General features: G+C 42.2%; 2 protein-coding genes across 2 annotated transcripts in view; one reads left to right on the top strand and one right to left on the bottom strand.

Annotated features, from left to right (window-relative positions):
• The window catches only part of jak3 (Janus kinase 3 (a protein tyrosine kinase, leukocyte)), a 42441-nt gene extending 28038 nt beyond the window's left edge, over nucleotides 1-14403 (top strand). The window contains exons 20-24 of the mRNA XM_063201073.1: nucleotides 8304-8428; nucleotides 9225-9397; nucleotides 10103-10220; nucleotides 11538-11651; nucleotides 13722-14403. Coding sequence (XP_063057143.1) covers nucleotides 8304-8428; nucleotides 9225-9397; nucleotides 10103-10220; nucleotides 11538-11651; nucleotides 13722-13841 — 650 coding nt within the window. The 3' untranslated portion in view covers nucleotides 13842-14403. The remainder of the gene's footprint in view (nucleotides 1-8303; nucleotides 8429-9224; nucleotides 9398-10102; nucleotides 10221-11537; nucleotides 11652-13721) is intronic.
• Nucleotides 14404-20751: 6348 nt separating this feature from the next.
• Nucleotides 20752-22768, bottom strand: part of LOC134450300 (N-acetyllactosaminide beta-1,3-N-acetylglucosaminyltransferase 3-like) — a 5470-nt gene continuing 3453 nt past the window's right edge. The window contains exon 2 of the mRNA XM_063200145.1: nucleotides 20752-22064. Within this exon, the coding sequence (XP_063056215.1) occupies nucleotides 20801-22060 (1260 nt within the window). The 5' untranslated portion in view covers nucleotides 22061-22064 and the 3' untranslated portion in view covers nucleotides 20752-20800. The remainder of the gene's footprint in view (nucleotides 22065-22768) is intronic.

The following is a 22768-nucleotide window of genomic DNA, read 5'->3' as shown; positions in this document are numbered from 1 at the left end:
CCTAGTTTTTGATGCTGAATATGGCCCTGTTTAACATCAAGGACCGCTCTAAATCTTTTGTGGCAGTTGTGGATAAGGCTCTTAATTTTCTCAGATGACAAAACAGCACATTCTTCCTGGCAGAATGGTTGTTTCCTATAATATCTTTGGGTGTCTTGCTGGAACCTCACATTTGAGGTTTTCCCCTAGTGGCTCAATGATGTTGAGATCAGGAGAGTTGAGACGGTCGCTCAAAAACGTAATTTTATTCTTTCTGAAGCTAATGACGGGTTGATTTGGCTTTCTCGTGCTGAAATATTGGTCATGTTGGCATGTCCAAACAATGGACCATGTGCAGTTTCAAGGCTGATGAGTGTCAAGTTTCCCTCCAGTATTTTTCACAGGGCAATGTATTCATCATTGTGTGATATGGACCAAAAGTGTAGTGCATTTGTAACTCAAATGGCCCCCCATGACATCAGTGGTCCATGACCATGTTTCACAGAAGGGATGGTGTAACTTTCATCATAGGCTCCGTTGACTGTTCTCCAAATGGTACTGTTAATAGTGGCTGAAAAAAAGTTCCATATTGATCTCATTTTTCCAAATGACTTTGTCACAGGCATTCTGATGCTTCTCACTATGCTATTTGGTGTATCATATGCAAAATAACATGTTTGCATTTTTGTAGTAATGGCTTTCTCCTGGCAACCCCCAACAGCCCATCTTTCCTCAAGTGCCCTCTTTCTTGTACAGTTTAAAACATTTGTTCATGTTGTCCTATATTTCACCTGAAGTATTTTTTGGTTCGCCTCCTGAACAATTTCCCTTGCAATGATCATTGCAATGGCTTGATTCCCTCGCCCATTGGCTTGATTCCAACCAAATCCCTCATATTGCATTTCTGAATTGAAATTCCAATAGTGCCAAAATGACAATATTTCGACACAGAAAGCCAAATCAACCCGTCATTAGCTTCAGAAAGAATGAAATGAAGGTTTTTGAGCGACCATCTCACTCTCCTGATCTCAAACATCATTGAGCCACTCAGGGGAAACCTCAAATGTGAGGTTCCAGCAAGACACCCAAAGATATTATAGGAAACAAACCATTCTGCCAGGAAGAAGTTGCGTGCTGTTTGTCATCTGATAACATTAAGAGCCTTATCCACAAACTACCACAAACCATTTAGAGCGTTCCGTGGTGTTAAACAGGGCCATATTCAGCATCAGAAACTAGGGTATGTAAACTTTTGAACAGGGTCATTTGGGTAGTTTGGGTTGTGATCATGCTTTTGAGAGAATAAACACAGAAAATTGCTAATAAATATCTTCAGTCAGTCACTAGCAATGAGTGAAAAAAAGGGGTTTTGTGTAATCCTTCATATTTTGTGAGAAATCACAGAGAAAGCGTATATTCTGCTGGGTATGTAAAACATATGAGCACCACTGTAACATACACACGCACACACACAAGCACACGCAGACACACAAACAAGCACACACACATGCACGCATGCACGCACGCACACACACACACACACACACACACACACACACACACACACACACACACACACACACACACACACACACACACACACACACACACACACACACACACACACACACACTTAAACACACACACACACACACACACACACACACACATACAGTGGTGCTCATATGTTTACATACCCCAGCAGAATATACGCTTTCTTGGCGATTTCTCACAAAATATGAAGGATTACACAAAACCTTTTTTTTCACTCATTGCTAGTGACTGGCTTAAGACATTTAGGCTATTAGCAATATTCTGTGTTTACTCTTTCAAAAACATAATCACAACCCAAACTACCCAAATGACCCTGTTCAAAAGTTTACATACCATATTTTCTGATGCTGATTATGGCCCTGTTTAACATCAGGGAGCGCTTTAAATTGTTTGTGGTAGTTGTGGATAAGGCTCTTAATTTTCTCAGATGACAAAACAGCACATTCTTCCTGGCAGAATGGTTGTTTCCTATAATATCTTTGGGTGTCTTGCTGGAACCTCACATTTGAGGTTTCCCCTGAGTGGCTCAATGATGTTGAGATCAGGAGAGTGAGACGGTCGCTCAAAAACGTAATTTTATTCTTTCTGAAGCTAATGACGGGTTGATTTGGCTTTCTGTGCTGAAATATTGTCATGTTGGCATGTCCAAACAATGGACCATGTGCAGTTTCAAGGCTGATGAGTGTCAAGTTTCCTCCAGTATTTTTCACAGGGCAATGTATTCATCATTCTGTGAGTATGGACCAAAAGTGTAGTGCATTTGTAACTCAAATGTCCCCATGACATCAGTGGTCCATAACCATGTTTCACAGAAGGGATGGTGTAACTTTCATCATAGGCTCCGTTGACTGTTCTCCAAATGGTACGGTTAATAGTGACTGAAAAAAGTTCCATATTGATCTCATTTGTCAAAATTACTTTGTCAAAGGCATTCTGATGCTTCTCACTATGCTATTTGGTGTATCATATGCAAAATAATATGTTTGCATTTTTGTAGTAATGGCTTTCTCCTGGCAACCCCCAACAGCCCATCTTTCCTCAAGTGCCTCTTTCTTGTACAGTTTAAAACATTTGTTCATGTTGTCCTATATTTCACCTGAAGTTATTTTTTGGTTCGCCTCCTGAACAATTTCCCTTGCAATGATCATTGCAATGGCTTGATTCCCTCGCCCATTGGCTTGATTCCAACCAAACCCCTCATATTGCATTTCTGAATTGAAATTCCAATAGTGCCAAAATGACAATATTTCAACACAGAAAGCCAAAATCAACCCGTCATTAGCTTCAGAAAGAATGAAATGAAGGTTTTTGAGCGACCATCTCACTCTCCTGATCTCAACAACATTGAGACCACTCAGGGGAAACCTCAAATGTGAGGTTCCAGCAAGACACCCCCAAAGATATTATAGGAAACAACCCATTCTGCCAGGAAGAAGTGCTGTTTTGTCATCTGATAACATTAAGAGCCTTATCCACAACTACCACAAAACAATTTAGAGCGGTCCCTTGGTGTTAAACAGGGCCATATTCAGCATCAGAAACTAGGGTATGTAAACTTTTGAACAGGGTCATTTGGGTAGTTTGGGTTGTGATCATGCTTTTGAGAGAATAAACACAGAAAATTGCTAATAAATATCTTCAGTCAGTCACTAGCAATGAGTGAAAAAAAAGGGTTTTGTGTAATCCTTCATTTTTTGTGAGAAATCACAGAGAAAGCGTATATTCTGCAGGGGTATGTAAACATATGAGCACCACTGTACATACACACGCACACACACAAGCACACGCACACACACAAACAAGCACACACACATGCACGCATGCACGCACGCACGCACACACACACACACACACACACACACACACACACACACACACACACACACACACACACACACACACACACACACACACACACACACACACACACACACACACACACACAGTTATACATCCGTCATGCCATCACGTATGGACATATTTCCCATACCATTCATTGTGCTGACTTTTTCCCCCTTAAACAGAACATTCATAGCCAGCAGAGACATAGCAGAGATACAGTAAGAATGTTAACATAGGGAGGAAGTAGGTGAGAGGGGGAGAAAAGAACATTGGTTTGATAAAGTAAAGCTTGACTCTTGTCTAATCCAATTGCTGTCAATGTTTCTCTTTTATCATTAGTCTGTGTCTATGCTCGTCTTTCTTTGTACTTTGTGTGGCTGAGGCAGACGTGGAGTAAGTATTTTTCAAAAGACCTTTTATCATGATTTTACAATGTCTGTCAAGAGATCTCAGAGATGAGAACTTCTTCATTCACTCTATACCAAAATACAAGAATAATCACATTGGATTAAACGTGGATTGCCCACTCTGGAGGTCAGTTTGTCCCATCTGTTGTATATTACACTCACAAATCATTTGAATTGTCCCCTCTATTTGGTTCTTGACCAGCGTCGGGACCAACTAGTATAAAATGTCTTGAGTGGCTTCAGTCCAGCACACTAGCTTTGTTTTTCTCTGGGCTACAACACCACTACAAATCAAAGATAACTATGTGGGAAAAGTGAGAAGTCATATATCACACTACTTCAAAACACTCACGTTCATATTGCCTTTAACTATACCGTACACTCACAAAAACTCCCGATTCGGTTCTTATCACGATTTCTGACCTACGGTTTGATGCATCCCACGATTTGTTTCTTTTTGTTGATAGATCGACTAAGTTACAAGAAGCTACTAATATTTTTTAGAAAGTGTACATATAATAATGATATTGATTTGGTACGCAATTGGCTGAAGTAGAGGTCTGTGACTGGAGTGACATGCATGGACTATTCCGGTTTCAAGTGGAATATTGTCAGTATTCGGTTTAAAACCAGTTCCGGAATATTTCAGTTATATGTGTGGAGCAGTGCTTTGCAAATGGAATATTCCAAGAACACTGTCACATTCGGAATGAAGAGTGAGAGTTTACGTGGCATGTGCGCAAAACCGAAGATTTCTATGCCTTTTAAAACCAGATTACTTGTTGCACATAACTGCGTTGTGTCTGTGTGAAACCTCCCTGAGCATGACATCACCAGCTTTAGGATTTTACTCAGCAGTTGGTAGACTACCCATGTGGGGCCAGAAGCAGTAGTATAAAAATATAAAATGCAAACTTGTGCAAATTTGACACGGAGGCATATAAAGGCTGTCTATGGAAAATAATGCAAATAATACAATAGTTCTTTCCTTATTTTGAAACTAACTTATTTGTGTGTGTGTGTGTGTGTGTGTGTGTGTGTGTGTGTGTGTGTGCGTGCGTGCGTGCGTGCGTGCGTGCGTGCGTGCGTGCGTGCGTGCGTGCGTGCGTGCGTGCGTGTGTGTGTGTAATGGCCACTCACTGTTGCTCTTGTGCACGCTGATGCCGTAGACGTGCAGCAAGTGCTTATGGGACACCTGGCTCATTATGCTGGCCGCTTCGAAGAAAGACTACCACACACACACATGCACGCGCGCACGCATGCACGCACATATACATGTGTGTCCTACATTGTGCCCTCTTGAAATAATAACATTCAACATAGTATTTCCCCTCTGAAACACTGCATGAACTCATCATGCCATGATAACATGCGTGCATGTGTGTGTGTGTGTGTGTGTGCGTGTGTGTAATGATATGAAAAACACCATGGCCAATATAACAACTACTGAACATGAATAGTGACCTAAAAGATAAAACTGTCTGTCTGGCCAATGGATAGGTTTTGGCTGAGATTTTTCTTAGTTGAAAAGTATCAATGGAAACTTCTCTACTTGTGAAATGAAACACCCAGGGATCAGTTCCATTGGGAACCTGTAAGGGCTGTAATCATAATCTGTTGTGGAACAAAACAAGGGTCCTCCTCAGACTACTTGGGTGAGATGGTGTTGGCTTGTTTTCGGTTCATATCCAGTGCAATGAGAGAGAGAGACATGTTGTGCATGTGTGACTTACCCCATGGCCTTTACACTGATATAATATTTGTCCTCAGACCTTTATGTCCTACCGTAATGAATACTGCAAGGGAAATGAGCCGGCCTTTGTTCACACACACAGTCCCTAGCCACCACCAGTTGTCATGGCTGCTCCCCGTCTCTCACACGTGACATGGGATTCATTCTTTCATGCAGAATCTCTGGTATAAGCTTGTTCTGACCAAAAATGGGGATGACAAAGTCTTAACCTGTGTATCGGTTCTGTAAGTTGGCATGATGTAGTTGAAGTCTTTTTTTCAGCAAATAGTGAGTTGGAACCAAGTGATCCCATCTCCACCAAAAAGGCGGTAACAGTTAACATTACGGATCGCTAATAAGGTTTCATAGTAATTTCAATGTAATTTCAGTGTAATTTCATGGCAATAACCATTTTTTTACAAGTAGGGGTGTCACAATAACTGGTATACCATGAAACTGCGGTAAAAATATATATATAATAAATAGAAAATAATAATTACTGCTTAAATAAAAAAAATTAAAAAAACATACCGTACACCGTGACACTTTGAGCCTTACCAACCTCTCATCCAAGTCTGCTGATGTTGCCACAGAGGCACTCTTTGTTGCCTAACACCTAATGTCACAGCTGGAATCGTAGTAAATTGCTGAACCAATTAATTTCTACAATGACAAGTACAAAGTGTGACCATTTCCTCCTTATAACTTCAGAATGACAAGCAAATCATGTATTGTGCCTAAACATGGGATTTTGATATGATTTTGTCTTCATTTTTTATATAATGAGCACTCCATGCACCTTATTGAAACTCGTTCAGTTTGTGTTGGACTTTCAATTCTTTCTAAACATATTGAACACAACTTTTCAAAACTACAGAAAAATACCAATAGTTTTGGTCGCAAAAACCGTGAGGTTAAATTTTCATACCGACACCTCTAATTGCAAGTAACAGCAGCAAAATAACCATGCCGTTATAGTTTCTGGTTAATAGCAATGTAAACTGCTTTCAAGTGGCTGACATTGTATGGTGTGTGTGTGCACTGTGTAGTGTGGTGTGTTGTGGTGTGTCGCAATGCTCACGAAAAGGAATCACCTTCAGCTTTTGTTTCCATGCAACACATACTGTGTTAGCGGCAAAGTATATTTGCCGTGTGGGTTCAAGGTTTCTGAGCAGAAGAAGTCGGGGTGGGGGTGTGAACAAAGACAAAGACCTCTCTTTTCCTGTCTCAGAACCACAATCAAAGGTGGAGGCAAGAAACACATAAAAAGATCAACCAGTTAAGTCTTTTTTCACACTCTCAGTTAAGTCTTTTTCCACACTCTCAGTCATTGTTGCTGATAAAACAGTAATACATCACTAAATACTGGCGTGTTAACATGTAGCCTCCTCTATAATTAGTTTTCTGGACAAGAGGTGTGTCTATAGAAAACTAGGAGTGCCTAGTGTGTGTGTGTGTGTGTGTGTGTGTGTGTGTGTGTGTGTGTGTGTGTGTGTGTGTGTGTGTGTGTGTGTGTGTGTGTGTGTGTGTGTGTGTGTGTGTGTGTGTGTGTGTGTGTGTGTGTGTGTGTGTGTGTGCGCGCGCGCTTGTGCAGTTAAGTCTGTGTGTGGGTGTATGTGTGTGTGTGTTTGTGCGTGTGTGCGTGTGATAAAAGGTTTTATAAACTGTTTGCAAAAATGTCTAGGTATGTGTAAATGGGGTCTAAAAGAAAGGAGAGAAATAGTCTAAACTTTTAGTTCATTGCGGCAATGCAGATACATCTTTGTCTCACTCTCTGAGGCAGCGGTGTAGTCTACTTTTTTGAAGTGGGTATACTGTATATTGGAGAATTTTTTGAAGTGGGTATACTGTATATATTTATGCCATTCTAAATAATGGGTTAATCAATTTTAAGTGGGTATACTGAAGCCCCTAAACTTTAGAAGTGGGTATACTCCGTATACCTGCGTTCTACGTAGACTACAACACTGCTCTGAGGTTAGTGACGTGTGACCATGTGTCTGACTTTCTTTCGTTCTCACGCTTTGTATTCATGCATTATAACTTGCACTCACGGAGGGGATTGGGCCAGGTATTGCAATGACCTGGGCTCTAAATTAACACCAAATTAACAAATGCTGGTGAAATTTCTGTTTGGCTGGTAGAAAATACCAACTTACTTGTCACTTTGACCCATTACAGTGTGTGTTTGGCTGGTAAGATTATAACATCTATAGCCATTTTGGCTGGTGATTAAAAAAGTTAATGTAGAGCCCTGGCAATGACCCTGTCTGTCTCTCTACCCGTGTGCCTGCCCGCAGTGTTTTTTTGTTTGTTTGTTTTTTGTTTGTTTGTTTTTTTAATATTCTTCACCATTGCGAGACAGGGCAAATTTTTACACCCCTGTTTCTAACTTCACAAAAACAAGGCAGAAAGACTTGGGGTGACTTGGGGTGGAATTAGGGTGTAGATGTTAGTCTAATGTTCTATCAAACCGTGCATGTCTAGATACAGTATGTCTGTGTTTGTGTTGCTGTCTCAGGCCGGTGTAACATGAGTCTGGTGATGGAGTACCTGCCCTCACACTGCACAACCACCCACCCACACACACACACACACACACACACCCACACACACACACACACACACACACACACACACACACACACACACACACACACACACACACACACACACACACACACACACACACACACACACACACACACACAACTACAATTTATAACTAGCAAATATCTCTGATTGCTCTTGTTATTATGTCTGTGTCTGTGTTTGTGTTGCTGTGTCAGGCCGGTGCAACATGAGTCTGGTGATGGAGTACCTGCCCTATGGGAGTCTCATCACCTACTTGGAGAAGAAGCCGGCCCACGTCAACCACCGCAGACTGCTGCTGTTCGCCTCACAAATATGCAAAGTACAGTACCCTACCTGATCTCACACTGCACACCCACCCACACAACCACACACACAACTTCAATTTACAACTACAGTATGCTCTGCTGCTGTTCGCCTCACAAGTATGCAAAGTAAAGTACCCGACCTCACACTGCACATTCACCCATCCACACACACACACACACACACACACACACACACACACACACACACACACACACACACACACACACACACACACACACACACACACACACACACACACACACACACACACACAACTGCAATTTACAACTATGCTCTTTAGACCCTGTAGGAATCCTGCATAGCAAGTGGAAAGCAAGTAATGTGGAGGCGTGCATGTAACATACGTACATAGCATACATACACTCTTTTTCCCTTCCCCTGTAGAAACGGATGTGAAATTTAAAACTTGAAGTTGATGGTGATGCTAATTAATCCATGAGAAAATACGACTTTGTGAGCAAATAAAAGACATTTTCATAATAAACATCAAATACTAAACCACTCAGTCTAGTTTTCATACTCACATTCAATGATAATTACACACTTTGCCATTTTATTTGACATGGAGCATTTTGAGACTAAAAAGGTCTTGTTTCCTTTCTGAAATCAACCAGGGATGCATTTCTCGAAACCATAGTTGCTCACTATGTTAGCTACTTTGTTGTTTGCAATGCAATTTCCTATTTTCAACTACCCAAGTTCTAACTGGCTAATAACTACTACGCTTTCGAGAAACACACCCCAGTATTGTTCTCTCTCTCTTTGTTTACTTTTGCCTTGTTTTAAAGGGCATGGAGTATCTTCAGACTATGCGTCTGATACACAGAGACTTGGCAGCCAGGAATGTGCTGGTGGCCAGTGACACTCTGGTGAAAATAGCCGACTTTGGGCTGACCAAGCTCGTACCCTTCGACAAGGATTACTATAAAGTGTCTCAGCCTGGGGAGAGCCCCATTTTCTGGTAGGTAATGTTCTACTCTTTATTTCTTTATTTAATGTTCTCCTTTTTATTTTATTTTTTATTTTCATCGTTTTATTAACATGCCTTTTGCATTTGTATTTGTGTAATTTCTTTTGTACCTAACAGTCTTTTTGGTATAGAATGTATTTTGGTGATTTTTATCTCTTTGCTAGTAAACATCTGGCCTGCCTATTTTGGACACCAGATGGAAATTAACCTTTGGGCTATAATCTGGCATATTTACATATTTGTAGTATGTGCATATGTTCGTGAAAATGTCCTGAAAAAATAAAGGTAAAGTAAAGTTAAGTGAGTAAAGTATATGCTATGGTGTTTGAATGTTTCAGCAGCTCTGGTGTGTATACATTACACTTTGAATAATGGGTGTCATAAATACAACCCCCACCTACATATACATGCCTGTAAAAGGTAATAAAAACACAAGGCAATTAAGTTGTGCCATAAAGGATTTGAATGAGTGGAGAGTTGTATGGATGACAGGTTTTATTTCTTCATTTTTTCCCCGGCAACTTCTTCCTGCTTCTCAGGTCTCCAAATATAAATAATTAACTTTCTTAATAGTAGATAGGTTATAGCGATATAATTCTGGATGGGGACAAAGTATAATTTAAGATACGTCAATCATTTACAGGGGGGTCATTAATGGAATGTTTGACCTCCTCCTTCCTCTACGTCCAAATGCAGGTATGCGCCCGAATCTATCAGTGAGTCCAAGTTTTCCCACAAGTCTGACGTGTGGAGCTTTGGGGTGGTGCTTCACGAACTCTTCTCCTACTGCAGCGTCAGCCTGAACCCCAAAAAGGTACTGAGGTCTCTGGACGCCCACCCTTCACACACCTGTGTACCCAGGAGCAGTCCTAGGTGCAGGCCGGCCAGGCAATTGCCCGGGGCAGTAGCCGAGAGGGGCCGGCGCCATCCTGAAGCCCTGCCTCCAATCACAAACCTCCGCCCCCAAACGGCATTGCGAAAAGCGCTATAAACATTTAAAAATAGTTTTTAACATATTCCAATTGTTTGAAAGCCCTATATCTACATTATTACCACATTGTTGTAATAATAACATGACTATTTGTAAATGTTGTCGTTATTGTAAGCATTTTTTCTCAATGTTTGCTGGGGGCGGGGCTGCCACCCAGACCTGATCTACCGGTAGATTAGATAACATTAGATTAGAATAGATAGTATTTATTATCTCCAAGGGGAAATTCGTTTTCACCACGATCATAATTTGTTACAGCTAACATGAAGACATACAGTATACACAACCCAATACACACCACCTGTACACAAGGACATCACTAGAACATCAAGCACCATGCATGCACACTCAAACACAAATACTGACACACGACATAAGTACATACTCATAAATACACACACACTCATACATGCACACTCAAACACAAATACTAAGGGAAACGTGTCACCTGTGCCATAACGTGCTATACTGTGCCTCCAATTTGTAATGGATGGAAATGGTGAACAACATTGTGTCGTTCAAGAAGGCCCAAAGACTGTAGGTGCGCCCCTGCCTTGATTCCTTATCACACCTCTGACAGAGATATCCTTATTACAATCTTCCCTATTGCTTACACACACTTTTGAAACTTGCAGTGTTTTCTCCAATAGGTCTACTATAGTATGCACAAAATTTCAACTCAACTACAAAATACGCACAGTTTTTCGAAAGTTGTACTGTAAAGAATTGTGTGTGTGGTGATTTTCAAAAAATATCAAGGATGAGAATTAGTGTCGGGTTTTGCTAACTTGAGAGGTAGTTGTGAAATATAAGTGTCAGAGCTTAAAAATAGTGTCACTTAGAACTTCTTTGTGGAGTAGAGAGTGCGCTTACTAATTCCAAAGGAAATTAAGGTGTGTATCAGCTTACATAAATACACAAATACAAAATATTCACAAAGATCTAATGCACATCATTGTACAATCATCCTGACAGCAGTGCACACACACACACACACACACACACACACACACACACACACACACACACACACACACACACACACACACACACACACACACACACACACACACACACACACACACACACACACACACACACACACACTAACTGCTAATTAACCTGTGTATCATTCCTCAGCTCTGCATGCAGGCCATTGGCAGTGACAGCCAAGGCCACTGCACCTCCATGCACCTCTTCAATAAGCTGAAAGAGAGCTGGAGACTTCCGGCACCTCCACTTTGCCCACCGAAGGTGAGTCAAGAAAGTGACTTTTGCACTTTCTGATTGGATGCCAACCTGCAATTTACAATTTACAATGTAAGTTACATTGTATTTATAATGACAATAAAGTGTAATCTAATCTAATCTTATTTAATTTAATCATTAAAACACAGTTAGGACACTGTCATTGGTTATATTATGGTCACAGAAAACTTCAGTATTTATTCTTAAATACTTTTCATGATGACAAAAGCCTGCATCAGGGTATTACTATGCCCACATAATTTTGTTGAAAAAAGTAAACAGTAGCATCGTTTCATCTAAACTATCTTTTTAACGGCACATTTTTATGTGCCTCATGCCGTAATGTTACCTTTTCACTGCCTCTGACATTTTACGAGCTCTGTCAAACATTAACAAACATTAAAAGGTGTGCTGATTTGAAATTAGTCTTCATGTCTTCATGATATGAAGCCAGACACACATTGTAAAATAGTTTTATGGTTTTATGTACCTCTGACATTCTTATTCCATCAATGACCGCGTATGCCTCTTCTGTAAGGTGATGAAACTAACTGATGGTACGATGGTAAAACTGTAGGCCTAGGGATCACTATTATTTCAATCCGGTGTCTAACAAGTACATACTGTATGTTTAGGCTTTTTAGGTTGTTATTGTTGGATAGGAGGATAGTGGAGAGCAGACAAGCGAAGTAGAGAGAGAAATGGTGTAGGGTTGGGGAAGGACACAGGTCAGGTCACTCGAACTCAGGGCTGGATTGGCTATCTGGCATAGCGGGGATTTCCCGGAGGGCCCCCGCACCCTTGTGGGCCCCTATTTTCAAAAATGTAAAAAAACCAAGGTTTAAATATATATTTTTAAACATTTCTGAAAATAGGGGCCCACGAGGGTGCGGGGCCCACCAGTGAGTCAGTTCTGCACCGCTAATTATGAGGGGGCCCTTAAAGCCAAAAGTGCCCGGGTCCTATTTCTCCCCCAGTCCAGCCCTGATCGAACCTATTCCTCGTGGCCATACATGGTATGATGCATTAGCATGCTAACTGTGTTTTGACTCCATGAGCTAAGTGTTAATTGACGGGGAACTGGTTAATTAGTCATACGGAAATTAAGTAAAAACACGAAGACAGAAAATATCTCCCACCAAGTGCTTTTTTTCCCTCCTTTTTTAACCCAAAACCACCAACCCCCCTTATGGGGTACCTATGTTTTCTTTCATTTTTTTCTTCTTCTTTTCTTCTAATTTATTCCTATTTTTTTTCCAATCTCAAAGCATAGAAATAAGGGTAACATATAATGGAGGACAATAAAAGGATAAAAGAAAAAAGGATAAAGAAAAGAGTAAGACTGTACAAAAAAGTTATCCGAGTGTCCCCCAACGTGTCACACAATATATTTACTACCTCCCACCCCCCACCCCCACAACCATTCCCAGGAGGAATTATAATTTAATTGTGTATTGATATACTTAAAAGTTATACTTTCAACATTTCAGAAATTACAGGGGGGGAAAATAATAATAGTAATAATAATATATATTTTTTAAACTGTGCCAAGTGCTATTTTTAAATAATAACAATAAGAAGAAGAATCAGTAGAAAAAGAAAAAGAAGAATTGTAGTTGTATAGCACAGTTCCTACAATTTGGCAGGAATACACACTACACAGTGTGGTTATTTTTGCTGTACCGTGTTTGCAGTTTGGCATTTTGTCCAGTAGAATGTCACCAACAAAGTCTGCTGAAACTCATGCCCTTTCTTATCTGTGTTTGAATGGCCTGCGGTGTCAATAGGTATACCACACAATTCTGAAGTGATTTAACCTGTTTGCTCGGTAATTGTTCTCTGAGTCTACTAGTTGATAATTAGTTAGAGTACAATAGAGTAGAACACGTTCCACAGCAGGGTAAATTGTTTAGTAGCAAAGTAGTTATATCTATTAACTATTGTGTGTGTTTTAAAGAGCCACTCTATCCCTATCTATTGTTTATGTGTCACTAAGCTGAGTCTCCATGAATTTTGTGTGAGTTTCATGAAGCTGTTTCTCAGTGTGACGATGAGGTGTTGGTGGTGTGTCCACAGGTGTACAGCATGATGATGAGGTGTTGGTGCTGGGAGTCGGAGGGGAGGCCGGCGTTCAGCAGTGTCGGGGAGCTGATCGACCGCACCCTGCAAGAGGACAGGGACGGCTTTAAAGGCTAGCGGCTAGCTAGCTGCTATCAGAGCCATGCAGAGTGAAGCTCACTGCTCCATGAAATCCTATGGGAGGCAAGTAATGATGCAGTAGATAAGCAATGAGACATGAACTAGAAATGCACTCAGAGATTGCAGACCTCATCCAAGGAAACTGCTTTGATAGCACATCTGACTATGTTACACCCTCATTTTTTCCAAGTCTTTCTGCCTTGTTTTTTTGTTTGTTTGTTTTTTTTTAGTTAGAAACTGGAATGTCAAAATTCGCCCTATCCTGCAAGGGTGAAGAACCTTTTAAATAATTCCTGGATCCGGACCGTGACTTTTTCAGACAGACAAACAGACAGACAGACAAATAAAAAGTTTGACCTTGGGGAAATGAGAAGTACTTTTTGAGGAAATTAAATGAACGACAGGATCTTTCAATGGAGATTGAAACCACTGTCTACAGAACAATGATCTGTGAAAATGGAGCACTGAACTCGTCTGCCATGCGGTCAACCTGGGTTTGATTCCCGGGCCGGGTCATTTGCTGACCCCTCCCCGTCTCTCTCCCTATTCGCTTCCTGTCCACCTCTCATACCATCCTGTTACCAAAAAAGACAAAAAAACTTCACTTGACATAATCGCTTGCATATTACAGACATAAGGCGGTAATATAGGCTTACCACGGCACTTTATGTTTGAATGTAATATTTGCATTTAACTTTGTTAACTTAGCTATGAAGTAAGAATAACATAAGAGCTGTATTTTTCATAATTTTGTACAATTGCCAATGAAGTCATTAAATATTTTCAAATTCGAACTCATTTCAAGCCTGACTAAAAACATGTTTGCGTGTGTGTGTGTGTGTGTGTGTGTGTGTGTGTGTGTGTGTGTGTGCGTGTGCGTGTGCGTGTGCGTGTGCGCGTGTGCGTGTGCGTGTGCGTGTGTGTGTGTGTGTGTGTGTGTGTGTGTGTGTTTTGACTTTCTTTATTGACCTTAATGTTTATCATGTCCTTAATACTGCACTATATGTGGAATGTTCTTTGTAAGCTATGGCAAAACTTAAACTCACAGGCATGCCAATAAAGCACATATGAATTTGAATTTGAGTTTACTTGCACCTAAACACCTTTTTATTAACCTCAACACCTTTCTCTTGTTTCACTCTTTGTCCAAAGAGCTTTGTTGGTTCAATAGTCCACAGATCCACCTCCAGTATTCCAGAGATACAATTCCTGGCCCCTAAACATCAGGCCAGCACTACCGAAGCTCTTTGGCTGAAGGCTGAAATGCATTCCAGCCCCATAACAAATCCTAGTTACTGTACTTACAATAAAACTCTTTTGACAGTTCGATATGAAGTTCAATTACACTTTTCAATGGCACATAGACAGACGTAATAAAGTTGTGGAATGTGAGCTTGTGGCGAAAGCACTTAGCATGTTATTTGTTACTCCCATGTTATTTATGACCAAACAAAACAAAAAAAACCTCAGTGAATTCATCATAACCTTCCTTTCAATGCAGCCCAACATCTTCTGTAAACAATCTGCCCCAAACTCACAAGTAAAGATTCTCTCTCTCTCTCTCTCTCTCTCTCTCTCTCTCTCTCTCTCTCTCTCTCTCTCTCTCTCTCTCTCTCTCTCTCTCTCTCTCTCTCTCTGGTGCCAATGCAGTTGAGTTTTTAGACTTCCACAATGTGCCTTTGAGGTGTGTGTGTGTGTGTGTGTGTGTGTGTGTGTGTGTGCGTGCGTGCGTGCGTGTATGCAGGGCCCCTGACAGCTTTGGCCGGGCCCAGGACAAAGTAATCTGAAAGCCCCCCCCCCCCCCGTCCAATAGACACAGTGTAAAGATGAGGACCCAATTTTGGGCTCCCTGGGCCCGGGACAACTGTCCCCTTTGGTGTTGGTTCTTCCACACCTTTGTTATACATTAAGTGAAATCAAGCTGCACACATGCAAGGAGCGTAGCAGCTTGTATTTGCTCTGACCAAACAAAACACTCGGGTTGCACAGTACTTACTACACTGACCACACAAAGCAAGACCCATAGAGCCCCATATCCTCATATCCTCAAACAATAGGGACAAATCCCCAGGTTGTACTGCCGCCCTGGTTTTATTTAACGTTGTATGTTGTCTTTTCATTACAGCTTGCTTCTATTAGATCGATCGGTGTGCATTTGCATGTACAGTACTTTATTTAGTTGGTTCTCAGATAAAATGGCAGCATTGTGAGTCGAAGTGGCTGGAGCTCCTTGTCTCCTGGGGGACCTTTTGTGGAACAGTTACTGTAGGCCTATGTAATGTCATGTTTTTAATAACAATTCAGGCCTACCTTTTAAGGCAGTGGTTCTTAACCTTTTTCTCTTGAAGCTCCCCCTTACCTATGCCCAAGACAAGCCGCGCACCCCAAAACCAAACTTCCACACTGTATACGTGTAAACGAGCAGAATTTTGGTCACAACCTCTGGTGTACCCCCAGGGGGTGCCCGCACCCCAGGTTAAGAACCACTACTCTAAGGTGCATTGTGGTACCATAAATGGACGGTATTGTGCTTTTAGGTGCAAAAATGGTAGGAGCCGTTTTGTGCCTGGATTTATAATAGTGTGCTCATGTGTACATTCATGTCTGTGTGTGCTCAAAAGAAACCCACTGTCTGTGTTGGGAAAATGTGCAGGAGTACATATCCCATTGTTATGAGTTACCATCTACCTAGACAGCTGCATGAGTGACTGTATGTGGCATAACTTCTATTTTTCCAAACGCCTCTGCTTTGGCGATAAGACACATTCTGGGCTCTCTGTGGTAGTAGTCAATCCTGTTTTTCACAGGTCCGTGCCAAGAAGAATAGACTTGCAGCCTATTGATAAAAGTACAAGATACTGAGTAGCTTACAATGCTGAGCAAAGGGTAAAAACTCCAAGTGTATTGACTATTCCGGGCCGACACCAGGTCTGCCCATGTTAGCCTTCCTGGTTAAAGATCCAGTGTTTATGTTTTTTAGGCATTATCAAACTTCGGCTGCATCACCCATTTGCTAGCATTATACATTATCCTTTTTCATTTTTCATGAATATTTCTCACCAGCAGCAATTTCGAATGTTCTTAATTATTTAATTGATATACTTATTTATGTAGGCAAGGCAACTGCATACTTTATATACAGAACACTGAACCTTTACTGTACTAAGTTACGGACCTGCTGGTTTGTCCAGCACTCATGTCTCCTAGTAACCCTTGCTGTGTGACCCTCACTGATCCACTCCCCTGTAATATCTATTCAACAACGTCTAGACTTACTGATGTGATCTCAATCTCATCGACAGCATTCATAGTTCAAATTGGGCATGCGTTCAGTAACAATAAACACATCTACTCTATTGTGTTGTATTCTGTCATCTCATCTTCTATTCCATTATGCCTCTTTATTCTGTGGGGGCATTACAGACCAGATTTCCTCAACCTGATTTTCCAATTTCTTTTTCCTGGTCAACTGCATTCCTACTGGTTTCACTATGCAAACGTGGTCTGTGGGAGAAAATCCTGTCACGGCCTGACAAAGCTGTTAATTATTACTCATTCATTCCTGATTGTCAAAAAGGATCATGTTGTGTCTGCCACAGAACAACTAGAACCTGTTTTACATTTCAACATGTCACTGAGCTAGGTTGTGTGGGCATGGTTAATTGGGGTAGTCTGTCAGTAAGCAGGTGTTGGATTGTTCACTCACTAATAGGGAACAGGGGCTGGGCTTCGACTGTCGTGAGACAGGTTAGTTTTACCCTACTGACAAGGCTGGCTGGCCATAGAGCATACAGGGCATTTGCCCGGTGGACTGGTGATGATTTTGGCCTGGCCCCCTTTATCTATTGTTGTTATAGGCTACATTGTCTCTCTCAATGCCTGGCGGACTGGTCTTGGCTGAAAAAGCCCGGCCTGATTTTCATCACCACCAGAATTTAATCAGTTGCTCCTTGGGTCAATATCAACAAACCCACAAAGTTTTGTCCAAATCCAATGATTGGTTTTTGAGTTATGCTGCTGACAGACAAACAAACAAACAGACGACAGACGGACAAACCAACGCGACCGAAAACATTACCTCCTTGGCGGAGGTAATTATCTCTTGACATCAAGGAATTGAGTGTGATTCTGATAGATTATTGGGCCTACAGACTGTGTCCTTAGTAGATATCTAATATGGCACAAAATTAAATAAATGTGCCATTACCCAAATATTTACATACCAATTTTTGTAAAGATGATGGCAGGTCATTACCCAATGCAATAATACTACTGCGTCTCATGCTCTGGCACCTGAGCCCCAGGGAAAAGGGACAGGGAATGAGTGGGAGAGAGAGACAGGAGAGGATCGGGCATTGACCCGGGTTGGGAATTGAACCCAGGTTGCCCACGTAGCAGTCCAGTGCCCAGCCGACTAAGCCCCGGCTGGGCCAATTTTGCAGTTTTAATTCGACAGTTAAATTGAACAAAACAGTAAAAACACCTAGAAGAGTTTCAATTGCATCTTAAGTTTTGAAGAAACACTGCAAAAAAATGACTGTGTAAGATAAACTGGTAGAAAACCTGGATACTATGTCTACTCTTTGGTCAAATGAATGCCTCTATTTTGCCAATTGTGTCTGCTTTGAAGTTCATCCATACCTTACTGATGTGCACGGATATATTTACAACAGGGTTTATGGTCCTTACATTTTCTGGTTTGCACAGAGCATGGTTCGACCACTTTGTTGCTAGGCAGCCACCAACAGCGATACCATGACTGGTGTATGGGACATTGTTAACAAACATGATAACATAGACAAGAAGTTCTCAAACGTGCTCTGCCGGGAAGTGTTTTCCGTGATGGACTCACAGAAGTTTTTTCTACATCCTAACAGCACTAATTTAAGTAAATCTATAGAAAATCAGTATCAAATTCTAATACTAAACAAAAGAATGCTATAACAATTTAAAGGTACACTGTGCAGAAAATGGTCAAAAAAGGTAATGCAACTGGGCTGCCTATTGGCAAATTTGATCTTTACATGAAAGTTTACTAACTAATAAACAAATATTTTCTAGTGTGGTCCAAGTACAGTCATTTTTGCAGCTATAAATGGCTATTTTGGGAAATTCAAAATGGCGGACCATAGAGAAGATCCCCCTTTTCATGTATGAAAAGTGCAATTTTTCCAGTCATAGTGAATACTTAGAATTTGATGGTGGTGGTAAGTATTCATGAAAAAGGTAACATTAGTGAATGGGCAGCATGAATTCTGAAAATAAACAACTAAAAATCTCACACAGTGTCCCTTTAAGTTGTGCCCCGACCAAAACCACCCCTAACCCTAACCTGTCAGTAAGAAATGTTTTTTGAGGACAACATCTTTGCCATTAGAAACCTCCTGAGAGAACACAAGACTGGGGGAACACAGAGCTGTGGAAATAATAGAGAAAGCACGTCTGTGAGTCCATCACAGAAAACACTTCAGCGACCATAGCACGACATTTTGGCAAAATCTGTGAAAATGACACAGATTTCATGTGGTAAAGATTCGTGTCCATTCCACGGAATGCTGAGAGATCATGTTTGCCTCAAAGGCACCACCTTGTAACAGCATAACTTCACTGATGGTTAGGGTTAGGGGAAGGACTAGGTTTAGGCCACATACTCAACATGCGACGTGGCAGGTATGCACTCAACGTCAAAAATTGCAGTCTAGTAAAAGAACATTTTCATTTCAACTTCACAGGACGATTAAATAGACTTTACCATACAAATGAATGCTGTTCTAACAAATTACTTGAAACGGTATATCATATGCACACAGCAACCCCCCTCCTACCAGCAGTTCATACGTGACCCGCACTTTAGGAACCGCTGACCTGGGTGAACAGGTTATGGGTTGTTGTTATTGGCCATGATAATGGAGACAAACCTGGGTAGGTAGGTTATGGGATGCAATTAGGGGCTATGGTTCAGCAGGCTCCCATCTATCATTTACTTCAGTGGTTCTCAACCTTTTTTGAACAAACGCCACCTGAACATCATCATAAGCCTTCCAACGCCCCCATGGCCTTATCATGAGCCTGCCAACGCCCCTTTAGTATTAAAAAATGATATAGACTAATGCACCCCAAAAACTAAGCCCCCTTGGGGGCTGTACTGCCCCCGTTGAGAAACACTAATTTACTTCCTCCTCTTCACACACAACAGGGTCCAAGCTTAAAATTAAATTAGAAACATCAACAATAGGAAGCATAGATGCTGTATGACAAGACAAGTGACACTTTGTCACTCAAAGGAGGCACCATCATTTATTTTTAAACAAAAATCTGTATTTAAAAAATGTAGGCGTAATTACAAAATGGCTTAATTACAAACTCCTGACACAATGCAACCAGTGCTCACTCAGGCTCTTGCACACTTCATTAGGCCCACAGGTGTTCCACAACATGACAATTCAAAGGCACAACCGTGGGTTTTATTTCGGATTCACGGGCAGTACCAAGAGCAAAATTCTGCAATAATCTATGTTAAAGTGCAATGCAATGTTTTTAAGCCTATAAATCATGTAAAAGTCATACTTTGCTTTGGTGTTTTACACCTGTCTAACACACATCCAGGAATCAAGTCAGTAGAGAGATAGCACGCAGTGTTAGTGACGTGTGGAATGTGGATTGTGCACAGGAGGTGCAATGAAAGCACTTAAAAGGTCGATGTCTTCACTTTGGTTTTAGGCAGTCGCTCATCTGTTTGTAACGTGAAGCTTTTATCCAAATCAGGATAAATATAGCTTTATTTCTTTTTCTTTTCGAGAAAAGAAAAAAGTGCTCAGTACATGACATTTATCCAGTGATCAGTGATTCAAACAGCCTTCATTTGGTAATCTCAGAGACATAAACATTTACATTTTTTTTTTTTAAAAAGTAGAAATAAATTAATTGAAAATCACAATGGTGACTGATCACCATTACTATTGCACTTTGGAGACTTCCGAGCCATCGCATTTCAAATGGGGTTCGTGAATCCTGTGCCACATCAGGTAGATCTGGTGTGGTAGGAAGCGATGGACCAGCAGTATCTCGCGGTAGTAGCAGGGGTGGTAGGAGTCCACCTTTGTGGAGGGGACCCCCATGCCAGCCGTCCGCACCCCGAAATGAGACACGGGCTTCAGCTTCGCCTTCTCCAGGCACATGCCCAGGTACACGTCGTCGATGGGCAGCAGCACGATGGAGTGGGACATCTCGTGTATGACCCGCGCCGTGTAGCCCGACAGCAGAAACCCCCCGCCCCCGCAGTACGCCGGGTACTTCTCGGGCGCAAACACCTGCACAGGTACGTAGTACTTGCTCCACGTCTGCCGGATAGGCCCCACCCACTGGATCAGGTGTCCCACGTACAGGTGCTTGTCGCCCACGTTGCCGTCCGGCAGGCCGCTCAGGTACTCCACCATGTTGTCCGTGTTGGCGAAGATGTCGTCGTCGCCGTTGAGCAGGAAGCGGGCGCGCGGGCAGCTGCGGTCCATCCACTGCAGGAAGAGCAGCTGCTTGAGCGTCAGGTTGAAGAAGGAGTCGTGGAAGTCCCACTGCAGGATGTCGCCGTACTCGGCCTGCTCCAGCCGCAGCATCTTGTTGTTGCGCTGCAGGTCGTAGTCCTTGCCCGCCGTGCCCACCAGGAAGACGCGCCGCACCCACTTGCCCGCCTGCAGCCGCTCGCGCGCCCACGTCTTGCGCAGCACCTCGCGCCTCTCGTAGTTGCCTGGCGAGCTCTTGATCACCAGCAGCAGGAACACGTCGGCAGAGGCGCGCGCACTTCCGCCGCACTTCCCCGGCACGTCCAGCAGGAGGCGGAAGTGGCGACAGTGCCGGTAGAAGAGGAAGTCCTGGATGTTGGCCGGCAGGGCGGCGAAGCCCGTCACGTTGGCCATGGAGCCGTTGCGCTCGCACGTGGGGATCGGTTCGTCGGGGAGCGGGGGTGGGGTCGAGACCCCCCAGGGGTCGAGATTGAGGTGGTCAACATTGTTGTTGTTGTTGTTGCGGTCCTCGTTATTGACCTTGCTGGCGTCATCATTGCGCAGGGCCTGGAGCCATTCCTGCTTGAGGAGACGGCCCTGGGCCAGGAGGCTGGGGCCGCTGTGGACCTCGCCCACGTTGTCCTTGCTGAGGAGGATGAGGAGGCAGAAGGTGGCCAGAAGCAACGCCGCCAGGCAGGAGCTGCGCAGAGTTATCCTCATCACTCTGGGGGCACAGAACAGAAACACATGGGTCAGACTGTAATACATTACATTACATTACATTACCGGTACCTTACATTTGGACATAATCATAGCCAACATCACTAGCAGATACAAAGTGCACAGGAAATATACTGAACAACAAGTGCAGATGCTACATAGAGTTTAAAGACTGTAACATGTTTGTTTGCCATTATGTCAAGTCTGTGAAACTACTGTTCTCTCTCTCTCTCTCTCTCTCTCTCTCTCTCTCTCTCTCTCTCTCTCTCTCTCTCTGGCCCTTACAGACTCATTGTGTGTGTGTGTGTGTGTGTGTGTGTGTGTGTGTGTGTGTGTGTGTGTGTGTGTGTGTGTGTGTGTGTGTGTGTGTGTGTGTGTGTGTGTGTGTGTGTGTGTGTGCCTGCGTTGCCTTTAACTCAGTTCAGGAGTTGTGTGTGTGTGAGATATATATATATATACAGTACAGGCCAAAAGTATGGACTCATCTTCTCATTTAATTAATTCTCTTTATTTTTGTGGCTTTTTAAAGAACATAATACATTTTCAGAGAGGGCATTATTTCTGTGCATGAACACATGTATATTTTTTTGCTTAACAAAAAAAAAAATATATATAAAAAATAAAAACAATTTTTTAAAAAATATCAAAAAATGCCAAACAGTGACATCAACACAGCAAAACTGAGGGCCCCACATGTTTCAACAAGCT

The sequence above is a fragment of the Engraulis encrasicolus genome, chromosome 6 (assembly GCF_034702125.1).
Source record: "Engraulis encrasicolus isolate BLACKSEA-1 chromosome 6, IST_EnEncr_1.0, whole genome shotgun sequence".
Classification (NCBI taxonomy): domain Eukaryota; kingdom Metazoa; phylum Chordata; class Actinopteri; order Clupeiformes; family Engraulidae; genus Engraulis; species Engraulis encrasicolus.
This window is presented reverse-complemented; position numbering and strand designations above follow the sequence as displayed.